This window comes from Delphinapterus leucas, chromosome 13 (genome assembly GCF_059928025.1).
Source record: "Delphinapterus leucas isolate spDelLeu-1000000601 "Yukka" chromosome 13, BTC_Dleu_Yukka2, whole genome shotgun sequence".
Taxonomy (NCBI): Eukaryota; Metazoa; Chordata; class Mammalia; order Artiodactyla; family Monodontidae; genus Delphinapterus; species Delphinapterus leucas.
Window position 1 is genome coordinate 52,907,324 of NC_143141.1, and position 27,454 is coordinate 52,934,777.

Genomic DNA, 27,454 nt, shown 5'->3' on the forward strand with positions numbered 1-27,454 from the left:
AATCTGTATCTCAGTTTCATGAAGTTATAATCTCCATCTCTCATGGTGTCTCTACCCATTGGTCAGAAGTTAAGGAGATCCATGCGTTTTTCTAAAGTCCAAACAGTGAGAGAGAATTATTGATGAAGGAATGAGATCACCTGCTACCATGATCATACGAGAAGCTATGTGCTTGCTTTTACTATTTGCTGGTCTAGTTTACTATTATAATGTATTTTGTCCTGTATTTGAAACTTGAGAAACCTTTATATTACAGCTTCTCTGTTCCTAATTCAGGTGTGTGAACTAGAACTTTCCAAACTAGTTTGGTCATGTACTTTGAGGTGTTGGCAACTACTAAATGTGACCTAGCTCATGTGTGAAACACTTTTAGATTTTTTTTAAAGAACCCAAATTGCTTTTGGATTGTTTTCAGGGCCCAGCACAACCTGCCAGGAGGACTCATGTTCCAACCAAGGCGTGTGCTTGCAGCAGTGGGACGGCTTCAGCTGTGACTGTAGCATGACTTCCTTCAGCGGACCACTCTGCAATGACCGTAAGTCCCCCTCTGAGTGTAGACTGATGCTCGTCGTTGCTTCCAGTTACTGTTTGATATCCCGGGTCTAAAGCTGGGAGTCTTTATATTATCCATGAATAAGTTGAACTGTCATAACCAGGAGGAGCATTTGGTTCCACAGAAAGGTCATGTTTGAAATACTAAAGTATCAATCAAGGATGCCATTAGCCAAAATCTGTGATGATGGTGATTCTTTGGTCTTCAACTCTTTGTTGGAATTTTTTAAATTGCTAACGGTCACCTTGTCGAAAATAATTTTTTCATTTCCTATATGTGACACCCCTCCCCTAGTTTTTGAAAGAGGCTCCATGTTGCTTTTTATTAAGTAATATTTCATTTCATAAGATTATATCTTGAGGGCTGGAATTTTAGTGAATTGACAGGTTCATTATGTTTCTCTCTCTACATCTTTTCAAGCCCATACTGCCTTTTACATTAAAAAACAGTATGTTTAAACTTTGTCCTTCAACTACTCTCCCTTATGTTTGTGTTTGTGTTTTTTCCCCTTTAGTCTCACAGTATAAGCATGACAAGGGACATCCCTGGCAATGCCGTGGTTAAGACTTCACCGTCCAGTGCAGGGGGTGTAGGTCAGGGAGCTAAGATCCCACATGCCTTGTGGCCAAAAACAAACAAACAAACAAACAAACATAAAACAGAAGCAATATTGAACAAATTCAATAAAGACTTTAAAAGTGGTCCACATCAAAAAAATAAAAAAATTACATTAAAAAAATAAGCATGACAAAGAAACACGACATTCACATTATATTATGGAATATTTGTGAGTGCCTAATTTATGTGATAGCAGTGTGGATTTTGAGACCATATTAACTGGTATGTGGGATGAAGTTCTGTTTCTTAACTTTCAAATAGATACTGCTTTACAACACTTCATCAAAATGATAATACAAGGGTTTCCTACAAAACTTTGCATTCCACTCTCTTGAGAAAATATATCTGACAGAGCCTTCTGTTTGTAAAATATAGTCCATGCTTATGTTGTAAATGCTACAACATTGAAGAAAAAGCTCTCGGATGGTGGGATAGCAGATGAGATGATTGAAGGTTTGGGCTTCCAGGCAAAGGCTGAGCTTGAGTGTGGATTTAAAGAAAGACTAGAGCTTGTTCATTTTGACCTTTATCTATTTGAGACTCTGTTCATGTCAGTAGATATGTGTATCATAAGGTTGAAGATGGGGTCAAACCAGAACGTGTTATTGAACTGAGTTGTTGCAGCCTAGCAATATAGTACAATTTCCTAGCTATCTTCAGGTTTCCTCTCCAAAATATTGAATATAGGAAGAACAAGCAACTAATACAAAGTAAATAGTACTTGGAAGAGACATGTAAAGATCATACCACCACAGAAGAAGAAATATTTAGTCTTCATCCTACCAGTGAGCTCTTCCATTACAAGAATTACAAGAAACTTGAAGCCACAAACACATATTCAAACCATCACACATTTGCAAACACTGTATTTCTGCAAATCAAATCATTCTTACAAACATTAAACCACATTTAGAGTTATGTAAGTAACCTTATGTAAAGAGTCAATAAATACTTATATGTACATAAAGAAAAGCAAATCAAAGAAACTATATATCCTTTTAATAAAGATATGTAAATAGAATAGTAACGTCCTGCAGTTGCTCCTGCCCCAGAGAAAATAACATCAACTTATTTTCAAGGACAAACAGAAGACTGATAATTTGTTATGATTTTATTATGACAATTTTAAAATCCTGAGTATGATCCTGACAGATGTAGCTGAGAGAGCTTTTGTTTTGCATGAAACTGGTTTTCATTTTGCTAAACAACTTTCTCTGCCAAACTTTGTGCTTAGTCTAGTTTCCATGTTTTACAAAACAGTTGTCATTTGGTTGTGTCAGATTGTGTATCCTCTTATAGCAGTTAAGTACAAAGAATATAATTTTCTCTAGACAGTTCCTAAAGGAACATCAAGGTCCTGCCTTAAGTATCATGCTGTCTTCAAATCATTTTTACAGAAAATTATTTGAATGCTGCTCTTGGGTGATAGTAGTGGTGATGACAATGATAAGGCTATTTGTTATTTTCTTGTAAATAAGGTAACTGTCATTCAATAAATATGTCTCCTGATATGCCTCTAGCACAGATCAGCATTAAAATTACTTTGGAGGGCTCTCAGAATACATGCATTTTGATTAAGTCATTATCTCTTTGTGGGTTTTCTGGAAATGTGAAATAGTTTTCTTGGCTTGTACACTGGTGTTTTGGTGGTGAGGATATGTACGTACAAATCAGTATTTAAAAGCAAATCTTATTTTCATATCAACTCTAATTTGTAGAAGGTACAATAGTGACAGTTACCTTGAAGACATGCAATTGATATGGCAATAAAAGTAGCATGCCACATTTTCTTCACTTTTTAAATTGATCAAAACAAACCTTATCTCTACATCTCACTGTTCTTCTGTAAGTTGCGCAAATAAAATTAGTGTGATTCCTGGGATTTTAACAAGATCCTTTTCTGTATAGAGGTTGACTTTTTTTTTAATGAAGCCATTTAGGACATTTTGTTTCTTAATGAAATTTTCTTCTCCACGCTTAGATATTTATCCATAAATTCTGTGGCTGCAGCTGTCAACTGCATAGAAAACGAAAAAAGGAAGATAGAAACAAAGCTTTTTTTAAAGAAAGGGAAAGAACACACCACATTGTAAATGAGATCTTCCCACCCCCACCCCTGCCCCCTACAGACCTTCTAAAAGTCATCTCTCTGATAATTTTCACAGAGTTAGAGTAACTAGAAAATTTTATTTATATTAGCCTGGAGACATAATTAATGGGAAGATAGGGATAAGTTTTCTCCTGTAAGTGTAATCCTGGATAAATCATACTAATTAATGAAGTTAAAGGAATCTTTCAAAAAGAAGAGGTACTTAGGCAAAGTGATGCCAAAGGCTACTTTTAAAGAAAAGTGTTTGTGAAACCCTTTCTTCCCTGGCAAGTTGCCATCTAAATGACCTACTCATTGACAAAAATAATTGCTCTGTGTGTGTGTGTGCGCGCGCGTGCGTGCGTGTGTGTGTAACTCCTTAATTCTTCCATATCTGTACCATATTTTAGGTCCCCAATATAATTTTTCTGGCTCATTGTAGCAATATCTTGGTTGAGTTTCCCCCCTCTTATCCCTCTCTCATCCAATCCATCCTATGCCTCCTTACCAGTTTTGTTCTTTCTTCCTGTTCTCCCTAGTTTAAATATCACAAGCTCTTGTGGTATTCTCCTAATGGGAGACAATGCTTTCTCTCCTCTGACCTCTGTAGAACTTTGTTTATGCTATTTTATCAGCCATCACTTTCTACCTTATAGTTACTTGTGTTTGGTCTTATCTCCCAGGAACAATAATCCTTTTTGCGGGGGGAGGGGTTCATAAGCCCAATGTTTTGTACCTTATGTTGCATATAACTGTTGATAATACTAACCCATTAAATCAGTGTTGACTAGATGCATGAATCTTGCATAAGGATTTCTAGGACATGCTCAGTGGTCAACAATACTCTCCAAATTCATCAGTTTGGAGTTCATGAACCTCCATGGTCTGACCCTAGCTTTTGTTTTCATTCTTATCTATTGTAGAACTTTGTCAATATGGCATGCTACCGCCAGTTAACTTATGGTGTCTGAGCAACATTACACTTTCCCAATTTCCTCACCATTGCTTATGCTAATTTCTCCTCCTGGGGAATGCACTCCTTCCACCTAGAATGCATTCCTTTCACTATATCTGCTTGAAGAAATGTAATTTCATTTTTCAGTCATTACCTAAACTGCTTCATCCCATGGAAACTTCCCTGGCCCTCTGAGCTGGGCCTACTTTCCCTCTTCTGGAATCTTAGAGCAACTGTTTTTGCACTTAGCAGTTAGAGTTGTGAACTTTCTCTTGGATGTAACTACTTACTGAGTGCATGCTGTGTGCCAGGTCTGTGTTAAGAGTTGATATTCATTGCATTAAATCTACATATCACCTGTTCATGCTTGTGCACGCACACCATCATCAGACCATTGTGCTACAATAATCCTTTTTTGCATCTACCCTGTGGTCCAGAATAGAATGTAACCATACTAGCTAATTTAATGTCAGGTTGGGGAAGATGAATATGGCTATGATCGTATGGAAAATAGTGAACATAATAACACTGTCACATTACATTAGTGTGGAAACGTTGGGTGCCAAATTACAGTTCAGCTTCAATGGTGTCTGTTACCATAAGGGATTAATACATCAGAGTGCTGTTATTTTGGTGCTAGGAGGGTGAGGGCATTGCCATTAAAAGACTATTTTCAGAATTCTAAACTTTGCCGAAAGAAAATCTTTGTGATAAGAATTCATCATATCTTTTGTATGAGAATTAGTATTGTTCATTGAAACAAGGATGAAATACATTTGACTGTGACTTGTTACCATGGCATTTTAAAGTATCTTCAGCTTTTTTTGTCACCTTCTTTTGTTGTTTGAAAAGAGAATCCAATACCCAGTGTTTGAGCATCAATATCAGAACTACTGGAAATGAATCATAACGTACATAAAAATAACTTGAATCAAAGTAACATTGTTTCTCTCCGATGTAGATCTGCCAGTAGTATTAAGCTGTGAGCTGATTTGCTACTGATGCCATTTATGGCTGGATAAAATTTAGCAATTAGCTATGTCCACAACCAGATCCTCATTGTGAGTATGATGAATCTTATCAACCTTAAATCATTCAAGCATTTCTAAATGGCGGCCCTGAAGTTGTTGAAAGCAGTTCATAAGTAATATTTACTAATAATGCTTTAGAAAAACCAATGCATAAAAAGAAGCATTAGTCTCTTTTCATATTGCAGTTGGGCAAATGACAGTTTTAAGCTGTATCTATATAAGAAAATTTAAGTGGGAAGGAAAGTCCCCGAACAGTGGAGTGTAGAGTATTGCTGTATTTGAATTACTCAGATTAGTCCCGTATATTTTTCAGCAGCTGAATGATCCATGATTCTAAGTAGCCTTTTGCTCTGTGTAACTGGTATCAATTTGGCCCCAGAAGTCAAGAAAGAAGGCCCAATCGATTTTTTTTTTTTTTTTACCCCTGCTAGTACTCTCTAGTTTTTCTGGCTTGCTGAAAAATCTGACTTTGTGGACCTTGATTTTGCTCTTACATCGGTGCTCTTCACTGTAGGCCTTATAAATGTAAATACGAAAGTAGCCTTTGATGTGGTAATACTGTCACATCCCACAAGAACGCAGCTAGACCAGGGCTCCCTGGAGAGAAGTTTTCACCAGTCACCTTTGTTAACTGTCCTTAAGGGGTTACAGTGGTTCACAAGGTGCTATTTCAGAGAGCTTTAGGACCCTAGTCTCTGTCTGAATAATTTTTTTTCACGTGAGTGCATTTTGCTTAGGCTTCTGACTTTGCTGTTCAGCGGCGCGACACAGCGGGTGCAGAATCCAGGCTGCGGTGGGAGACTGCCTGAATCTGAGGTGCTCATTTTTGAAACTTGAGGCCTTTGGGTTTACTCTTACGTTTTAAATGGATTTTACTTCCCCAGAAATGATGCACTGAAAGCCCTTGTAAACAAACTGAAGATTTATCATGGTGAATTCTCAGAATCCTGCATATACTAAATAAGTATAAATAATAAATAGTTTAATCAAGAAGATAATATGAAGAGTAAAATGTTAGGTAATTGTCCAACTTTATGGAATCTGATTATCCTGGGTAATTTTTAAAAGAAGGAGTGTAAGATTAAAAAGAATAAGTTTAGTTTTTGTGAGATAGATATTTGATTTTTAAAAAAGAATAAAATTGCAGTTGAATTTGGAAGGAAGTGGCTGGATCAGGCATAAGTTGTTTATACAGTTTGTTGCTGTGCATATACCTAACTAGTGCATAAGAAGGACTACAGAATAATTTTACGTAGATCACACCAACATATTTTAATGTGAATCCCATACTTAATAGGTGTTATATGCATGTTGTTTATATATTATAAACCTTATCTTTTCAGTCTTCACAAATATTATTTTCAATTTTCAAGTGAGGATATTGAGGCAGGAGCAGTTTAATAACTTCTTTGGGCTGAAATGACTGGTAATTGGCACAGAAAGAATTTGAATGTAAGTTAGACGAACTTCAAGCCCGTATTCTTACTTGCACCCACAGTTCTTCCCAGAAAGGGATAGAACAGAGAGGTTAGTAATGACTGATGTTTAACATTGTGGACTTCTTTTCCATCCTCATCTGACCCTTGATTCTTATATTTAATTGTAGGCATTGTGTTGCATGAAACATGCTCTTCCCCTTAACTGCTCAGTTCTGCTTCCAAAGATGAGTTAACAATTCATAGCTGTTTAAAGCGTACTGTCATTAACTTTCAGTTCTTTCATAAAAAGTCACTGATTATGAAAATAGAGATGGGAATTTTCTGTGTTGTTTCTATGACAGCCTGGGTTTCTCAAAAATAATAATTTAATATTTGATAATGAAGTCAGGCAAAATACTTCCCAAGATTCTTTTACTTGAATCAGATGCACAATGTATATTACGGGAAATGAGGAACAAAGATTCAGAATTGTGCTGACCACCGAATCGGCGCCAAGTGTTTGATTATGTTGATTACATCCCAGTTTTCTCTTTATGCAGTGTTGAGGCAGAAAGGGAAAAAAAAATGAAGTCAGAGGTTAGCAGTGTGGCCTTTAAAGGGTTTTGGAAGATTCACAGGGATAACACAAGAGAATACATGAAGCCCAAGTCATGAAAAGTGCCTACAGGATTAGTAGTAAAGACCAACTGTCCCTTGTATTTGTAGGGAAGGGAAAGAAAGCTCAGGGGAAATGTGCAGAGCCCAGAAAAAAAGGTCATGATAAAAATAATGCTTTGCTTGCATTAACGAATAATTCTAGTAGTAAGGAAAAAAGTATTACTGTGAAGAAAATGCACCTTGCCCAGCAATCCTTTTTCCTTCCCTGAACAAAGCATTCTGTGTCTTTAATGAGATTTACTGTAGCAATTAAAACGTTTAGGAATCTTTTATGGGGAGGAATTATGGTATCCTCTGTAGCTCAGTGCTATTATACATTGTTACTTCTCTGGTAGCACTCTACAGCAGCATAAAGTACAAGGATGCTTGTTAGCTCTGGGTATTGTGGAGTGTATGATTTTAATGACCCTAATGATCTAAATTCACATCTCTCAGAAATGGCCTGTGGAGCCTGAGGCTTAATCTCCCCAGGATTTGGTGAGACAGGAAGGTACAAAGGCGTTTCTTAACTTGAAATGATTTCAGAATGAAACAAGTCATAAAAGGATGAGCTGATATAGAAGGATGTTAAAAAAAAAATGGGTCGTGAACAAGGAGGCGGCTGTGTTTGACGGAGACTGGAAACTGTGTTTGTGTAGGTGTGAATGCTTCTTATAAATATATAACATATGACCCTTTAGGGAGAGAAACAGATGGAATACGTAGCGGGAAATAAAGAATACATTTTGCTTGGTTTCTTCGCTCAGATGGAACAGGATGTATTTTAATATTTGGCATCTCCTGTTGGGAAGCTTTCAGGGCCTCATCTGGATTCCAGCAGCTCAGGACAATGCTGACATTGGGAATAGTGCTGGGTAAAAGCAGGCCTTTGAATATGATTGCAAAACTTCTCCGGGTCGTGACTTGATGCATAAATATTTCAGCCACGTTTCATGTCGAATCCTTGATGGTCACTTGAACGCCCAACATGAGGGAACCCAGAACCAAGGATCCGGATTCATGCAATCATCACACCCTCAGAGTAAGGCTGTGTTCTGAAACTGTGGGGTTCATCTTCCATGACATCAATCACAAATCTGCTCTCCTAGGTCCTATGCAAGGCAAGTGCTCCATTTTACTAAACTACAAACAGAAAAGTGTCAGAGAAATATCATTTCCTCTCAGCTGCAGGAGACATCACAGAAGTAATTAAACTGGATTTTGGTTATGTCAGGTACATTCCTTTCATTGACAGTGACAATAATTCTGTAAATCAGAGCTTGGAAGCATTTTTAGTGCTGTTGAAGTGTGAAAGATAAAAACCTAAGGTTCTTAAAATTAAATCTCATGAAACTAAAATTGACGTATGGAGTACAGTGTAAGAGGCTGCTTCCTGGGTTGAGAAGGCAGCCTCCCTTCTGGAGTTCAGTGCCTACAAGGTATGTAATGATGATGATGACGACACTTTTTTTTTTTTTCTTTAAACACTGAGTCCCTGAAAGCTATATTGGTGCAAAATCAAATGGAGTACGTGTTCAGTACAAGCTATCGTTTATGGTTTTAAGGTCACTTGGAAAATCCTCTCCCCGTAACCCCGATATCTCCTTTTCTAACGTTGCCAGTAGGTTTTGTTGGCATTCATTTCCCTAGCATTCCTGTATTCTTTCACTCAACATTTAAGGTTGTCCACAACCTTGCTCGACAAACACAACTGTACACTGTGCCTCATATGCTCAGGCATCAACTCTTTGATGCTGACATGTATAGAGAGACATGGGTGTGGTCACTGAATGCTCTCTACATGTTCACCTCTGCTGAACAAGCCCCTCATTCGATTGTCTTCCTCCTCCCTGACTTCCACTCTTCCTAAGAAAATTCATCCCGTAGAGGTGACCCAGCTCAGATCAAGTTCATCCAGAGTAGGACAGTCTTCAGTTAGTGATTTATCAGCTTCTGAGTCTCCAGTTACTGTCTAACCTGTGTCTTTTTATGTGTGTATGGCTTTAATTCCCAGCTGTATTTTACATCCCATTCTTCTATTTTCGGTATTATTTCTCACAGTAAATGTTCTGCAATACTTGAAGATCGATGTCTTGAAGCCTCCACTAGTTACCTAATTTTTTAAACACTTTATTTTTTAGAGAAGTTTTAGGTTCACAGCAAATTAAGAGGAAAGTACAGAGATTTCCCGTATGCCCCCCATCCCCACACATGCGTTGCTTTCCTCATTACCAACAGCCCTCAGCAGAGTGGTACATTGGTTACAATTAATGGACCTACACTGACACATCATAACCACCTAAAGTCCATAATTTACAAGGTAACTGATGTGTGTGCCCATCCCTAAAGTTCTCTAACATATATGTATATGCATATTATATGATATCTGACAGGGATAGTGTATTATGTTTTATCATATTACTGTAAATACATTTTTCATGATCTTTATTCCTAATAGTAAAGACCCATGTGGAAGTAGAGTCTTACATAGCTAGAAAGAAAGTGCTTTGAGTAAAGATGTGTGTGTTTCTCTGGGGGTGTGTGGTTAAGTTTGTGTGTCTGTGCAAGTGCACATACCATGGGAGATGGATTTAAAAACATCACTTTCTATTTTCTTCAAATTCCGCTGATGTCCTGCTTTGTATATTATCACATTAAATCTAACAAATTCTGAGACCTTTAGTTGTTTCAAAGTAACTATTTTTTGTTCAGTTTTCTTTTTTCTCATTAATTGGCTGATACCTGTAGGAATAATGACATTATTATGAAATGCTACACTGCTTGTTTGATCTTTTCTAGCTAAGCTTTACAATTTTGCAATGTTGGGATGTTTTTCTAGCAATAACATAAGTCTCTGGGGGGAAAATGATACTATTTCTCCTATAATAGCATAGCACTGATTTAGTTAGCTCACCAGTGTCCTTGAAGAATCCTCTAAATGTTGCCTTTGCAACAGCTCTGGAAGAGCCAAGTGCCATATGATGTTATATAGGTGGAATTCAAAATATTCTTGTTTTTTTCCTTTCCATATTAAATATGATGAAGATATCATTTGTGTATACAAGTGTACCAAGTGCAAGAGGCACACTTGGCCTTATTGCTCTGGTTCAGTATTTTAGGAGAATTTGCCTAATGTCAGCTTAATAGGATCATGAACATTTTCTACCTCTCAGTCAGGACGTAGAACCACAATCAGTGTGCCAGGTCCATAATGACAGCCTCAGAAATAGAACTTGCTTGGTTGTTGGAGAGGTTGAGAAAGGGTATAAAAAAGAAATTCCAAGTATACTAGAATTTGTCTACCTAAATCAAAGAGAAGGTTGTAAAATGAACAGGCTGGGCTAAATCAGTGGTTCCCAAAATGTGGTTCTTGGACCAACATTGTCAACGTGACCTGTGAATTTGTTAGAAATGAATATTCCTACATTCCAGACCTCCTGAATTAGACACTGTTAGGTGGGACCATATGAAATCTGTATTTTAAGAGCCTCCAGATAATTCTGATAGACCCCAAAATTTGAGAACTGTCAGACCAGATGACCTCTAGACTCATCTTGTTAGTTCTATGCTTTCCATATAACAAAAACTTTATTTAATGGAACAAAGGAAGTTTGCCTGAAGAATTCTTACAAGTAAAACACCATGACTAGAGGTGGCTTAAGTACAGTCTTGGCTATTTCCTTCATGGTAATTGAAAACAACTAACAAATTTTCATTTTGATAATTAGCCTCTTCAGTAGGCTGGCAGTCTTAAAAATGTTTGAAAAGTTCCCACTCACACTACTCGTGCTGTGAAAAATCTAGTTCAAGGCAAAATTTTCCCTGCAGTATAAGGAAATTGGCTAAATCCAACTACACATCCTTGTGTTCATATTTTTTGGGATTCTTCAGAAGAATACTCTGATAATTGGTTTGGCTGGACCATAAAATATTATTCTTACATGCAAACACATTTTAACCTAAAAGGAAGTTGAGTCAATAAACCACTGTCAAAAATGCCATTCGTATGAGATAGCGTGCTCTTCACATGGCATCTTTTTCCACTGCCTAAAATGTTCCACATCTATACCTACCCTTTCCACTTTCTAAATAAATGTGATCCCATTTCAATTCCCTAGATAGGATTTCCCTTCTCATAAAGAAATATCGCATATCTAGTAAGATCTTCATTTTTCCTTATTTATCTTTACTCACAAAGAATGATTCATGTGTGGATCATTTAGTCAGGATCCCAGTATATGACCCTGAACAAGTCACTTGAGTTTGTGAGCCTCAATTTCCCCATTAGAAAATTAGAGATTTGGTTTGCCTGGTCTTTAAGGTCCCTAGAGCTGCAAGGGTTTGTGATTCATTCTTACTATATTCTTTCTTTTCTTTTCCCCAACCCTCAGACCTATTTTTACTCATGTTTAAGGATCTTCTAGGATGCAGCCTATAGCTCAGTCACACAACACTAATCTTAAGCTGTATTTTAGCCAAAGACCTTTCCTGCCAAGTCCTGTAAAAAAAGGAAGAACTTGGGAAAAGAAATCCAATTAATGGTATGTCTTCCTCTTTGAGAAAGGAAACTTTGAATTAATCCTGAAACACAAGGCAAAGACATCCGCTCTTTGTTTCGTTCATGTTTGTGTAGCTGTTTATTTATAGCTCCTTTTAGATACCTATTTACATCAAATTTGTTTTAAGTTGAAAGTTTTACTGATGCAGGAATCATGCCTGTGTACTTGCTTAGCTAAATGCTGTATGTAATTATTACTAGTACTTAAATACTTTTTAGTGATTAAAAAAACTATAATTAAGGGTGTATAGTTGTTGATATGATCAGGATACAGCTACTAATTGAACATTTACTATGTGCTGGGTTTTTCATATTAAATTTTTTTACTCTCCTACCATTCTCTCATAATAAGAATTATGACATCTATGTTACAAAAGTTGTATCTAAGGTAAAGAAGTATTCCCCTGTTCACATGTTAATAAGAATAAGAATTCAGGCTTATCTCGCTTAAAATTCTATGGTCTGCCATCGAGAGATGGTATCATGTAATCTCTTAGTATTGAATAAAGTAGTCAAATTGAGAAGATTCACATGCTTTCTTTACTTCCATTTCAAATGTTTCAGAACACACACAAAATGAATAAATGTATGCAAATCTCCTCAATGTAAGAAATTGTAAAAATGAGGAAGAACTGATGCAGAGCAAGTTTAATCCTATTTTCTCAGCTAAATCACTCATCTTCAGGCCTGTATCCTATACTGATACATATTAATGCATGTGACCAGCACACCTAATGAGACTTTACAAGGACTTGCAGCTTCAAAGAGAAAATCTTTGTATACCTTCAGTGAATGAGCAGATTTTAAAAATGATGCTTATGGGGGCTTCCCTGGTAGCGCAGTGGTTGGGAGTCCACCTGCTGATGTGGGGGACACAGGTTCGTGCCCCGGTCTGGGAGGATCCCACATGCCGCGGAGCGGCTGGGCCCGTGAGCCATGGCCGCTGGGCCTGCGCGTCCGGAGCCTGTGCTCCGCAACGGGAGAGGCCACAGCAGTGAGAGGCCCGCGTACCGCAAAAAAAAAAAAAAAAAATGATGCTTATGAAGTAGGATATAGAACATCCTGAATAACCCAGGAAATTATGTTTTCTCTATTTAAGATAGAGAAAACATTTGGGATGTTGTTAAAAGCATTCATGAAAATGATAAGCATGTGGTTTTTCCTAGTTAGCAGGTTTCTGGTCTATAGTTTTAGTGTGTGAGGAGGAAAAGGATCATATTCAACAGTGGAGCTAACCTTTCATGAAGTTGCCTCTTCCACTTGCAATTTCTATACTTCTGAACAGATCATTTCCTTTTGCTGGAAACTACTATGATTTAGTTTTAGTGAATTCCATCTCTCCAGCTGATACTTGAACTGTGTAGGAGACTTTAATACCTCTGCTTCTGGCCTGAAACACTGCCCGTGGGAAATGAGAAACAGTGTGAAAGCATCGTTCCACCTTCCAAGGGTCACTTGTACAGAAACAGAGGGCCTTGGGCTTAGAGAGTCTGTAGGTTAGGAACATATTTGCATGGTAAATTATCTGAATCTGAGACTATTATTAATTATGCACTTACTATGTACAAAACACTGTGAGATATATGGAAAGTGAACTGATTGGAGCCATACCCCCAAAGGAGTTTTCATCTTGGAAGAATGACTCCCAAGACCCAGGGCAATAGGGAATATTGTCCGTTTTGTTTCATGACCTATCGTAAGTACTTACAACAATGCTTGGTGCTTAGTACCTACTCAATAAATATTTATGCAATAAATAAAATACATTGTTAATAAGATAACTAGTAATTTAAGTACTCATTGTATGGTGCAAACAATTGCCATTTGTGAACTCAGAGGAGAGGGCAAGCATAGTAGTGGGCTGGCTGAGTAGAAGTGAGGTGGACCTCAATTGGGTAGAGAGAAACAGGGAAGGCATTCCATACAAGGGACATAATATGAGGAAAGGAGAATCTATAGATAAAATATTCAGAGATCCAAACACATCTTTGGAGTATCACTATAACATCAAGTACACTGCTAGGCTCTGTGTATACAGAAATGAACAAAAGGAGGCTGTGGGTACAGTGGAAAGATTACAGACTTTGGAGACAAATAGACCCAGAATTGCATTCTGACTGCACATGGTACCTGTGTGGCCATCATCATTGATTAGTGTATCTGAGACTTGGCTTCTTCATCTGTAAAATGAGGCCATGATAACAGATATGCAGGGTTGTGTTGAGAGTTACAGGTAATACATAGTAAGATACTTACTGTACCCCAAACTGGTCAGAATTGGTATCTGTTGCAATGCTGCCCTTACCTTTGCTTTCAAGGAGCTCATAGACAAGAGGAAATGACTGGCATGTATACAGATCATTACTACTTTGCTCCTTCTAGTGACCCCTGTAATGTGAATGTTGGTGTGTTTAATGTTGTCCCAGAGCTTCTCTTAGACTGTCCTCGTTTCTTTTCATTCTTTTTTACTTATTCTGTTCCACAGCAATGATTTCCATCAAGCTGTCTTCCAGCTCATGTATTTGTGCTTCTACATCATTTATTCCGCTATTGATTTCTTCTAGTGTATTTTTCATTTCAGTTATTGTATTTTTCATCTCTGTTTGTTCTTTAAATCTTCTAGCTCTTCATTAAACATTTCTTGTATCTTCCAGTCTGTACCTCCATTCGTTTTCTGAGATCTTGGATCATCTTTACTGTCATTATTCTGAATTCTTTTTCAGGCAGATTGCCTATCTCCACTTCACTTAGTTGTTCTTCTGGGGTTTTATGTTGTTCCTTCTTCTGGAACATATTTCTCTGCTGTCTCATTTTGTCTAACTTTCTGTGTTTGTAGGCTCCATGCTGCAAGACTGTAGTTCTTCTTGCTTCTGGTGTCTGCTCCCTGCTGGGTGAGGTTGGTCCAGGGGCTTGTGCTGGCTTCCTGGCAGGAGGGACTGGTGCCTGCCCACTGGTGGGTGGAGTTGGGTCTTGTCCCTCTGGTGGGCAGGGCCATGTCAAGGTGCATGTCTAGAGGTGACTTTGGGCCCAGGACCACTTTAGGCAGCCTATCAGTTGATGGGTGGGGCTGTGGTCCCACCCTGTTAGTTGTTTGGCCTGAGGTGTCCCAGCACTGGAGCCTGCAGGCTGTTGGGTGGGGCCAGATCTTGGTGCCAAAATGTCAACCTCCAGGAGAGCTCACACTGAGGAATATTCCCTGGGAATACTCCTTGCCCTCATAGTGGGCCACAGCCAACCCCCACTTCCCCAGGAGACCCTTCTAAGACCCGCAGGTAGGTCTGGCCCAGGCTCTTATAGAGTCATTGCTTTGCCCTGGGTCCCAGCACGTGAAACCTTGTGTGCACCCTCCAAGAGTAGAGTCTCTTTTTCACCCAGTCCTGTGGAGCTCCTGCACTCAAGCCCCACTGGCCTTCAAACCAAATGCTCTGGGTGTGCCTCCTCCCAATGCCAGACCCCTAGGCTGGGGAGCCCAATGTGGGGCTCAGAGCTCTCACTCCTGTGGGAGAACCTTTGTGATATAATCATTTTCCAGTTTGTGGGTCACCCACCTTGCGGGTATGAGATCTGATTATTTCACAGATGTGTTCCTCCTGTCATCTCATTGTGGCTTCTTCTTTGTCTTTGAATATAGAATATCTTTTTTGATACATTCCAGTCTTTTTTGTCAATGGTTGTTCAGCAGTTAGTTGTGATTTTGGTGTTTTTGTGAGAGGAGGGGAGCTCAAGTTCTACTCTGCCATCTTGTCTCCCTTCAATACTTTGCTTTTCAAAGTGTGGTCTGAGGACCAAAAGCCCCTGCAAGATGCATACTCCACCTACTGAATCAGAATCTGCATTTAACAAGATCCCAGGTGATTCATGTGTACATTAAAGTGTGAAAAGCACTGCTCTAATAGAGGTATGTAACTAGGGCAGAGCAAGGAATGACTAAGTAGACTTAAGAAAATGAGGAGAGACTTCTCTTAGAAAATGAAATCTAGAGGAATTCAGACAGAAATATTATAAATGCGTGGAGTAACTTGTTTAGTAAATCAATTCCTGATTTGAAAAATTTGGTATAGATTCACCTTCTTGACACCACTATTTTTACATCACCTTGACTTTTGGTAACCTCCAGTGCTTTTCGCAAGTGAAATGTGTGCCATGGCAACAGTTTTATCCAAGTGAGGCTAATCCTTGCTTCTTGCTTCAATGCATTAGAAGGAATAAACTCTAAAATCTAGGATTTACTGTGAACCTGTCCATAAGAGGTCTGAGTCCACAAGCCGTCTCCCAAGAAACTCAGAATGCAGACATTTCATTGGATAGTCTAGTTTAATCACAAAGGTCTTAGCAGACATTACTTCTTTCTGGGCCAGTAAATGGGATAATGTAAGAGTTAGTCATCTGATGCTCAGGAAAAAATGAATAGCCAACTTCCCCTAGGCTGTCCCTGAAGGCCCCTCTGGTTTAACACTCATTTTCTTTTTACTGTTAGAATTGCTTCCATTTTATGTGGAGCCACGTGGTTCTGTTCGTTGAGTTGGCAGGTGGCTCCAATCCTATAATTATGATCTTGATTGTCGGCTGCCAAAGCGCAAAAAACTGTAGTAATCCACTGAGGTGGTCTTTAGTGAATTGTTGCATATGCTTTTTAGTATATCACTGCACATTAATCTCACAGTAGCAATAAAACTATTAGGGTAGTAAAAGATAATACGTTTTCATTTTCATAAAGTGTCATAAAATTCAATTAACTACACTTTCCCAAATTGCAGTTCATTCTGGGAAGCCCTGGGTTTCCTAATCTGAAATTACATGTTCCGTTCACTTTTTCTAGTGACCTCCATTAATGCTTTAATCATTACACCTACTGCAACATTATCATCTCTGGCATCCCTTTGTCTCCTTATCTTTCTATAAATTTTCTCCTGCTTTTCTACTTACAGCCTTGTAGAGGCACTTCCAATACAGTTTTATTTATTTATTTTCCTATTGCCTTAATTGGAGGGAGAATGGGAGAATGAACAGCATAAGTAATCCCCACAAATTTAGGCATTATAATTACACAGAATGGAGGATGTTCTTTGGTGCTATCCCCACAAGTAATGAAGAAAAAGCAGAGGGGTTTTATTTATTAGACTGCAAGAGAGTCTGACCAACCACCACTTTGCTAATCTATAAAAGTGAACATTCCTCCCATATTTTTAGATTGTTCACCTTCTTCTCAAAAGTAGTTTAATAGCACAGACTAGAGAAAGGTCTCCTGGTATTCAGATTTTATCACTTTCACTGACTAAAGTGCAGTACATTTGCTAGTATAATTACACCCTAGTTGTCACAATAAATGAACACGATATATTTTATGATACACTTTACTTGCTTATTATCATGTTTGTTCACACACCTCTCAGACTTAATAACCCATGGGGGGCTTCTACCAACATTGGTGAATGGAAATTAGTGAAGTTCTCTCTTTCATTTGTGGCGAGATTTTTATTTCAGTTGTACAAAAGCCATACACAGGATAGATAGTAGATTTAGAGAATTTGTGAAATATCTGTAACTCTGCAATATTCCCTGCTCACTGTGTGACTTTTCTAAATTTCACTACTAATCTCCCAGAACCCACAAAAGTGAATATTAGTTAAATGCATTTTTAATGGAGACCAACTGATGTTCCTTATTATTTTATAAAACAAAATCAAAGAAAATCCTGAATGTCAATAGAACTCTCTTTTGAGATATATATTTATATATGAGTTCAGATTGACCTTTCGCAGGGCAAGGTTGCTCTCTACATTTATGGTAGGATCATAAAAAATATCAAAATATCCATTTGGTTTAAATAATTTGGAGTCAAAATATACGAACCCAGCCCTATTAGCATGGATATTTGAAAGATTGTCCATCCTGCTTGTTGCAGGACCATTACAGATCTTATCATAGACATCTAAAACGTAGTCTAACAGTAATGAGATCTTTTTCTTTAAGGAGAGGATAAAGGAATCGCATGCCCTGAATCATGTGGTACTGCATTAACTTTTATAAATGTGCAGGGCATTTTTCCTCAAATCAGACAGGGCACCGTCATGTAGGCTTGGCCATAAAGTGAGTAATTAGGTTCCAGCTTTTGGGCAAGTTTAAAACATTGCTGAATGGTTATAAAGACAACACATACTTGTAGAACCATTGAAAATATAGAACAAATAAAAGGCAAAACAAAACCACCTGTATTTCTACAATTAGGCTTCTTCCCTTTTAAAGGAAGCTTTCAATTCAACATCCAGGAAGTGTTTACTTAGTATTTTCTATGGATTTAGCATTGTGTTAACTATTGAAAGATAAAACAAAAGGAAAGAAAGAAGTTAAATTTACTCTGTAGAGATCAGACAGAATTGTGACATAACAATGACATAGCATTGGGACAGTAGCCACTATGTAGTATTGTATAGTTTCTATATTGCAGGATCTAGGAGGCACCGTCCACCTCATAGTCATTGATCACTGAATATTTGAACCATTATTTCAACGGATAGTTTGGCAGCTCTATGTCTTGGTGAAGCTGTGCCTTCTTTTTTTCAGTTCACACAAAGTTACCATATGTGCTGCAGTGAGAAATGCAAGATGGTGTCTAATCAAGAGCAAAATGATCTGATACAATATCAATCCCAGTGGCCTTACAAATGAGAAATAACTTAAACTAGGCCTTGAAATTCATCTAAGATTTTCTTACATCAATTTAAAAGAATTAGGAAGTCGAGGATGTCAGTGCCGGCTTCCCAGATCTATCTTCTGGGGAACCAATGGGGAGGAGTGGTGGGCAAAGAGTAAAGACTTTCCCTACTTCTGGGTGGCCTTCTCTTGAGGAAATCTCCTCTTGCCAATCTCAAGGTAGAAGAATTGCCACAGGTGTCCTCACCCTGGTATAAGCCCATTTTCCCTGCCACACCATTGGCTTATTTGGTATGAAAGTCCTTTCATATGTCATTGCTTGGGGTTGACAGTTGTCCCCATCCACCTACACTGAAGTGATTCTCTCCCATTTTTACAAAGATAAGTGAACAGAAGTCATGGTTCTTCCCCTCATGGAGCTTAAAATCTAGTTGGAATATCAGACACTGATCAAATACCGCCCTCCCCAAAATTATAAAATTTTAACTCAAATAAGTGCTGAAAAGGAGAATGGTTCACACATTGAGAGGATAACAGAGGTAGGCCTCAGATATCAGAGTTTAGAATTTTGTTTACTTGCCTTTTGAGATTGGACACAGCCTCATTATAAGCTGTTTTCCTTTGACTGCAATCATTCATTCTTTCCGTGCTCCAAGAGTGAAATGGACAGAAGCTATCAGTACATTTGTTAGGTATATCCACAGAGATTCACTGACTTCCTCCAGTTGAAAAACTGTATATCTTTGCAACTGCCTTCCTTTCAACTCTTGCCTGATTTTGAGCAAAAAATACGGAATTTATTTTCCCTGGAAATACTCTTTATCTCCCCTGGTATAGTAGATTGTTTTGGTTATTTGAAGTACTAAAGGCCGCCCAGGATTTTTCTAGAGCAGTATATGAATGAATCCCTTTACAGAAACTAAAAGGAAGAGAACTTCGTGGGGTAAATAGTAGTTGATGTCCACAAAGAACTGTGTTTCTGTCGTGGTAGCAGAAACAAGTTATGGGTATAATGTGTACTACATGCCAGCTGTTTTGGTGGTATATTTAAAAGTGTGAGACTAGGGTGAGGCAAGTGAGGCATTCACTAGGGTGTAACATTTAAGGGGGCACTAAACACTCAGTAATTAGTGCAATATTTGAAACAATCAAAATTAATGCAAAAAATCCGTGATGAACAAAATATCAAAATTTTAAATCAAGAAAGCATCAGGGGCTTCCCTGGTGGCGCAGTGGTTGAGAGTCCGCCTGCCGATGCAGGGGACACGGGTTCGTGCCCCGGTCCGGGAAGATCCCACGTGCCGCGGAGCGGCTGGGCCCGTGAGCCACGGCCGCTGAGCCTGCGCCTCCGGAGCCTGTGCTCCACAACGGGAGAGGCCACAACAGTGAGATTTCCTTTTGTCTCAGACTCTACTATAGCTCAGCACACCAGTGTTACTGATCCTGTCTTTTTTTAAAATGTTGACATTTTGTCCATCATGGACATATTTTGATGTTTAAAATATTAATTTTGATTTTTAAATATTGCTTGGTCACCGAGGTTTTGGTCCCGCCCCTTAAATATTGCTCCTGAGGCAAGTGCTTTCACTCCAGTCCTGGCAAATATCCACTTTGAAATAAAGGGCAATTGGCGGCACATAATCAGAGCAGAGACAGAGTTGCAACTTCAACTTGGCTCTGTTCGTTATTAATCCACAAGTCCCAGGACTTCTTCCGCAGGGCTGTAAATCAAAAACAAATAAATAATACTGAGTATATGACATCATTATGGGTGCTGTGGGTGCCGTAATTTGCTGAGGAGACCCAGCTTCTAACAGGCTAATCACAACCGAGGAGTTAATTGCATCCCCTTGCATTTCAGGAAATTAAAGTCAGGCAACTGTGTTCCACACTGTTTTCTATGAGAGCTTGTTCCTTTTATGTATACTTATTTTTCATGTGACAGAAAATGGATACCCCACGGCTAAAATTAAATGCCATTTACTACACTCTAAGTTGGCTAAGGCCAAAGATTTTTGTCAGAGAAAAAGAAAAGATTAATTGCCCATCTTTGATTGTGTTGTCATTGGATAGAAATTTATAAACACAATTAAAATCACAAAAGCAGTGGAGAAGGAGGTGGTGAAAAACCCTTGCTGAGCATGTCGTGGATAGTGGTGTAGTTTTCTCCTCAAATGCAGTCCATCCATAGTACCAAAACTTCAAGTTGACTTCTGTATTTAATTCTGTATTTTATGCCCCAGGCACATTTTTGTACTTAAACACTTAAGTAATAAAATTGTTTTAAAATTTCTACATGACAAACTTAAGAAATTGAAAACATCGCACAGATAACTGAGGACAGATTTTATAAAGGGCATATGGAAAATCCAGAGGATTTGTACAAGTTTAGTCTATGAACATAAAATAAGTCTATGTGTAACTATTTTGACAGTGAAGTAGTCGCAATTTTGAAGACTTTCTTTAAATTCTATAATAAAACAAAGAGTGACATCAATCATTCATTGGTCATTCTCAATGATCTGTATCAGCCTCCTTCTACAGAAGAAAAAGTTGAGGTTGAGATTTTTCAAATGCTTAACCCAAGATCACATAGTGATTTAGAGACACATCTCAAACTAGGGCCCCTGGAATTCTCTTTCTCAGGCCAGTTCCCTTTTCACTCTGTAACGTGACATCATTTAGTCACGAAACAATGTTCCACCGCTTGTGCTAACGAACAAACTATAAATAAACAATGGCTGTGAATTTTCCTCACACAAATCCACAAATGACATAGTCCTTGCCCCACACTTTCTATACCACTGAAGGCCATACTTGAAAACAAAGCTAGAAGCCAGTAGAAGAAGACTCTCATATTTCCACCATCTCCACTTTCTTCTTCGTCTTATACTTCATGATTATTTTTTACTGTCTTACCTTGCCTATCTACTCAAGGACTCAGTCTTTCAGTTTATTTCCCTCTCTTGCCTTGAACCTTCAACATTATATATTAAATTATACTAATCCTAAAAACAAATAAGCCCCTAACCCTTCCTCTTGACCTGACATCTATTCTGTGCCCCTTTTCTTGGCTCTCCTTCATGGCCAAGCTCTGTGAAAGTTTTTAATGATAAATGCAACATGACATTCACTATTCAGCCCACTCCATTCTGGCTTCCCCGGCAGAACTCAGCCAAAACTGTTCATTCTAAGAGCACCAATAGCCTTCCCATTGTTAAATACATTAAATGTTTTTTCAGTTATCATCTTACTCAATCTCTCTTTGGCATTTTATGACTCCTTCCTCCTAGAAGCATTGTGTACCCATGACGCTACACATACCTGGTTGTCCTTCTCCCTCTATGACTCCTCCTATCCAGGTATCTTCTAGTTCTGCTGCTCTACCTACCTCCTAATTGCTGAAGATACTCAATTCTTGATTTCAGGGTTCTTCTCATTTAATATCCCACTATCACTATCTAAGTAATCTCATCTATTCCCATGTCCTTAAATACTATCTTTATGCCCATGACTCTCAGATTTCTACCTTCAGCCCAGACCCCTTATATTGAGATGTTGGCATAAAAAATTGTATTTAACATTACTGTTTGGATATCTCACAGGTGTCTCTAACTTCACATCTTAAATTTAACTCTTGGTACTTCCCTCCCATTTTAGTAAATAATGCCTCAATTTGTCTGGTGAGATAATCCATATAACTTGAAACTTCAACCATAGGTATATATTTGAGAAAAAGTTTCAAACAATGAAAAATTTAAGTATATTTGTGGCATCACATTTGTCTTTTATTACAAGTACTTATTTAACCCATGGGTCTCATAATATTTCTGGTTTATAGACCTTAGAAATAATAGAAATGAAAGGCAACACATAGGTCCTACTATGTGCTAGGCACTGTACTAATATTTGACAGGTAGCAGTGTCATTTTCATTTTACAGATGATAAAACTGAGGCACAGAAAGATCAAGTAACTTTCCCAGGATCATAGAGTTATTAAGTAGCAGAGATGAGATTTGAACTCATGCAGTCTGGTTCTAGTGTCCTTGCTCATAAAAACTATGCTGTACTGCCTTAAAATGGTGGCAGTGATGGATATATGTAACTTTAAGCCAGTGTGTTGAAGACTGAGAAGAGAGACTCAACTAGAAGAAATTAGCAGTGGATTCTGATCCAGCTTTGTAAACATTGAACAATGCTTAGAAAGAGCTGATGTTTTATTATATCCTCTTATGATTCTTCCCAAGTTTTTTGACAACACAGACTTGAGTAGTAGGTATAATTGTCTTATGGGCAGGAAACCACCAAATCAGATGCTGATGGATGATTATTTTCCACGTAAGTTTTCAGAAATTCACAGTAAAATTTTCATTATTTTGACATTCTAAGACCAAAATAATATGGAACTGTTTTGTCTTTATATGAGGTCTTTCCCGTTTCTTCCACATTACAACTACATTTACAATAATTGATTTTTGAAATACAAAAGCCCAGAACAGGTTGTGCAGACAGTTTGTTGTTTCCGTGGAGTGGGAGTCTTGGACAAAATACACAACCCCATTCCTTTCCCATTAGACTCTTGGGAAACACCTAATGTTTTTCTGTCTTTCCCACTGACTGCTGGAAAGAACAAATGCCAGTTATCCCAATTAAACTGAGAATGGTGAATTTCATGTTACACTAAAATAAACTACATTGAATGTTTCATATGATTGGAGAGCTTATAAATTGTTCTTTTTTTTTTTTTTTTTTTGCGGTACGTGGGCCTCTCACTGTTGTGGCCTCTCCCGTTGCGGAGCACAGGCTCCGGACGCGCAGGCTCAGCGGCCATGGCTCACGGGCCCAGCCGCTCCGCGGCATGTGGGATCTTCCCGAACCGGGGCACGAACCCGTGTCCCCTGCATCGGCAGGCGGACTGTCAACCACTACGCCACCAAGGAAGCCCAAATTGTTCATTTTTAAGGGATATAAGAAATACAACTCTATCCATTTATTCTAAGTCCTTTTAAAATAAGCTAATTAGGGGAAAGAAGGAAGAATAAATGGAAACAGAAGTGAAAAGAGGGCTAATATTCCATTTACCACAAAGTAGATAATTAAGTAGCTAACCTATAAATTAAGGACCATTGAGACAGATGGCAACATTTTTATGAAACTATATTTTCTGAATTATGAGGATTGTCATGCTTTAAATTTCTTGGGTTTCTTAAGTGATATATAATCTTCCATGATGTTCTGATGAAAAACCAAATTCAAGAATTATGTAGAAGTAAAGGTACACATCTAGAAAAATCAGAAGATCTAGAAATTCAATGATCTCTGTTTGGATTGTGTAGAAACTAAGTGAATATGCCTTTAAAAATAATTTAGTAAACAAGAGAGCGTACCCTTGATGAAGAGTCGGGGTGAAATGGAATTATGTTATGTCTGCTGTAGATTAATTTTTCCCTCTATACCATAATGGATGGACTTTAAATTTCTTACATCAGTCAAAAACAAATGAAAAATTGTGTTTGAACAGTTATAAAAGCATTATACAAGCTTATATGTAAAGACCATGGTAGGTTGAAAGTTATGTACATGTGCTTTCTTAAATCAAAAATATCAGTCCAAAGCAAAAAATAACTATTTTTAAAGGAAATATGAAATTTGTGTGTGTGATAATCCCAAACCACATTGGAGGGAGGGGGCATTACTGAAAAAGGAGAACTGAAGGGCAATGAGTCTTTTTGTTCAAATGTCACCTTCTCAGTTAAGCCTTTTTCCTGGCTATCCTGTATCAAATTGCACACAACTCACCAGACACTCCTTAACCCTGTTTCCAGCCTTAATTTCCCCTTTAAACGTAATCAACATCTATCAAGCTACCTATTTTAGTATTTATCTTATTTATTGACTCTCTTCACTCCATGAGGGCAGTAACATAATGCTTTGTTTGCATTTGTATTTCTAAACAGACAAACAAAAAAGCAAACTATAGTCAGATGAGTCATCAGGTTTGAAACCTTCAGTGGTTACACATGCCCTCAGCATCCCATCTCCAATCTTAAGTGCAGCTCTGAGAATCTCTTTGGATATTCTGCCCTGTGTCATCTGGAGCCTTGACTCTGCTTCCACCACTCTCGCCTTCCCCTTTCTAGTCACTATATCCTCATGCTCATCATATGTCATCCTCATCTCTGCCTTGTTGCCATTGCTTATATGAACATCCTTGCCTGAAATGCTCTGCTATTTCCCTTCCAACCAATAAAATTATGATCATGCTTGAAGATGAATTGAAATTTTGCTTCCTCCATAAATCTTTCCTCAACTTCTGTAGTTAATAATCCAGAGAGAGCTTTGAAATCTCTAGACACAGATTCAAATCTAAGCTCTGCTAATTTACTAGCTATGAGACCTTTCATAAGGTGCCTAATCTTAGAGTTTTAATCTTCAAATTTATGGTAATGATTTTCATCTATAATATTATGGTGAATCTATTATGGAAAAGATCTAGCACATGATGAGCTTTCAGTAATAATATTATTATATTTATAATATTCTGTAATCTGTAAATAGGTACTATACAATGATATAAGATGATTATAATTACGATTATGATTATAGCCGTAGTTATATAGAATTTACTGAGAGTCAGGCTTTCCCAACTGCTTTATATATCAGGTTCTCTGCCTCTGTAAGAGCTGTTGTATCACTTATAACTCCATATTTAACATGCACTCTTGTGTTCATATATTCTTCCATTTTGTTGAGTGTAGTTTTCCCCAAGTGTATCTTGGAGCTCCTTAAAGCAATGACCATGTCTTATATTTCTTTATGTTCCAGAACTTAGCACATTGCTGGCTACCCAATGCTTACTATCTGTGACACCCTCTAAAGGATATGGCTCTGTATTCCTTGCATATTTAGGTTGTATCATTAAATACAGAGACAGCCCGAAAGATTCAGAGACGTACATCTACCCATCATACTGCCCAGCAGTCTACCTAGAACTACAGTCTGTTGCTTATTTCCAAGCTGCAACTCCTGATGCTGGAGTTATTTTCTTCAACATGCCTGATCTTAGTCTTTTAGCAGGGCAACAGAGCCACCAATCTTACCAACATAATTATGTTTTTTAAAGCTAGCCATCAGAACCCAGAGTGACCCCTGCAGACTGTGAGGTACTATTTTATGTTTAGGTGTAGCCCTTCAATAACAGCCTACTTTGAGTACCTCTGGTAGTTTTCCATAATGACAAGGGAAGTCAAGGTCTGTAGCCAAATGGTCAATATGCAAATGACAACAAAATGCATCGTGGCCATAGCAGAGGCCGTTGGGATATCTATTTCAGAAAATATTTTCTATATTTGTCCTTAAAGCTGTCTTTCCTTCTTCTGAATTTAGTGGAAGTTTAGAGCATATGAAGCATCAACACCCCCAGGGATAGGAATTACCCATGTTCTAATTATTGATAAAATATTTAGTAACTTTTTTATTCCCTACTGAATCTTAGCACCAGTTGTTTTTGAATATGCATTAGTGAATCTTTTTTCCTCCTGTGGTGTGAGTAACAAAGTATGTATACATAGAGCTGATTCACTTTGTTGTATAACAGCAGCTAACACAATATTGTAAAGCAATTATACTTCAATAAAGATGTTAAAACAAAAATGCATCTGTTAAAACAATGTACAGCCTCAGTGAAGTATAGCACCTGCCCAGATACACTCATCATGTGAGAAAAATTGTACTTGCCAGACTGTGCTGATCATTTCCGAGTTGACACAGTGAAGTGACATCTGTGCTTAAGCAGTAACCTGCCATTTACTGTCAGCATTTTTGAGTCAACTCAGAAAAAGTCCACTCTCCCCAATTCCAGCAGACTCAGAAGGTCTTCCCTGGGCCTATTCCTGGACAAGCTGGAAGCAAAGATTCATTTTTTGACATTTTGCTGTGGCTGTCCCTAGTGAATTAAGTAAATCTGACTTCTAGCTTTCTTCATTCAGGACTGTATATCCACAAGCAAATCAAGCAAAGTGAGGTACAAAATGCCAGGGCTCTTCTATACTCAGTTAACTTCTAGCCACGCCCTGGGAAGAAGGAAAGAGAATCCATGTTCTTGTATAGTAGGATATTAGAGAGCCAGGTGGAAGGACAAGGAGGTTATTTTTGGTGTTTCCGTCTGTAGATCTTAGAAGATGCCACTGTCCGTCTGGTTTGCTATAATGACTGACATTCTGGGATCCTCCTGCTTGATTGCATTGTTGATACCTAGAAAGACTCTTCTTCTCTTTAATTGTAGTAACTTTTTATTTGATGATTGCTATGGTATGAACATCCCCAAATGAATTTTAATGGGTTTTGGCAGCTTCCATTCCAGGGGTTGCAAAGCATTTCACTCAAGCTTTATCCATTGCTTTTTGGTGACCAAAATTTTATTAGTAGACAAGATACCAGTGAATTAGAAAATTTCTCTTTTCATTTTTTCAGAAGGAAAATAGGCATCTAAGCTGCCTTTATCATTAAGTAAAGTAATTAGGAATCTACTAGCATATTTTCAAGATCAAAGAAGATTTTGCCTTCAGTTTTTCTTTTTTTACCCCCTTCCCCACAGTTCCACCCCGCCAAACACATAGTCTAGATCCACAGACACGCTGTATGCAGAACCAAATGCTACAGCTACCATGTGTTTACTGACATAAAAACTATTCTCACAGAGGGCAAGGCCATTTTATTAAACGTAAGAGATAAGACTTCAAATAAGAATAACCCTGAGACTTGCATTAGAAGCATCCTCATGGGAGAAAGGTAGTTCTAGGTTGCTGATGGTAGGGGCAGGTAGAGGGGAGACAGGATTGGTGCAGAGAGGACCATTGGGCACAAAAGGTTGCTTGGGACCTTTTAGATGCATCCAGTACATTAAAATCCTGATTTAAGC

General features: G+C 38.1%; 1 protein-coding gene across 4 annotated transcripts in view; it reads left to right on the forward strand.

Moving 5' to 3' along the window:
* LOC149747754 (neurexin-1-beta) overlaps positions 1 to 27,454 on the forward strand; it is a 546,613-nt gene continuing 519,159 nt past the window's right edge. Inside the window, exon 1 of one of the 4 annotated variants that reach the window (XM_022573880.3) lies at positions 1 to 27,454. This exon is cut by the window's right edge and continues 81,114 nt beyond it. Coding sequence is in view for 2 of the 4 variants with exons in the window: in XM_089923193.1 (XP_089779319.1) it covers positions 502 to 535 (34 nt within the window). In the remaining 2 variants the exon portion in view is untranslated. The other 3 variants (XM_022573879.3, XM_089923193.1, XM_089923192.1) reach the window with 3 other exon arrangements.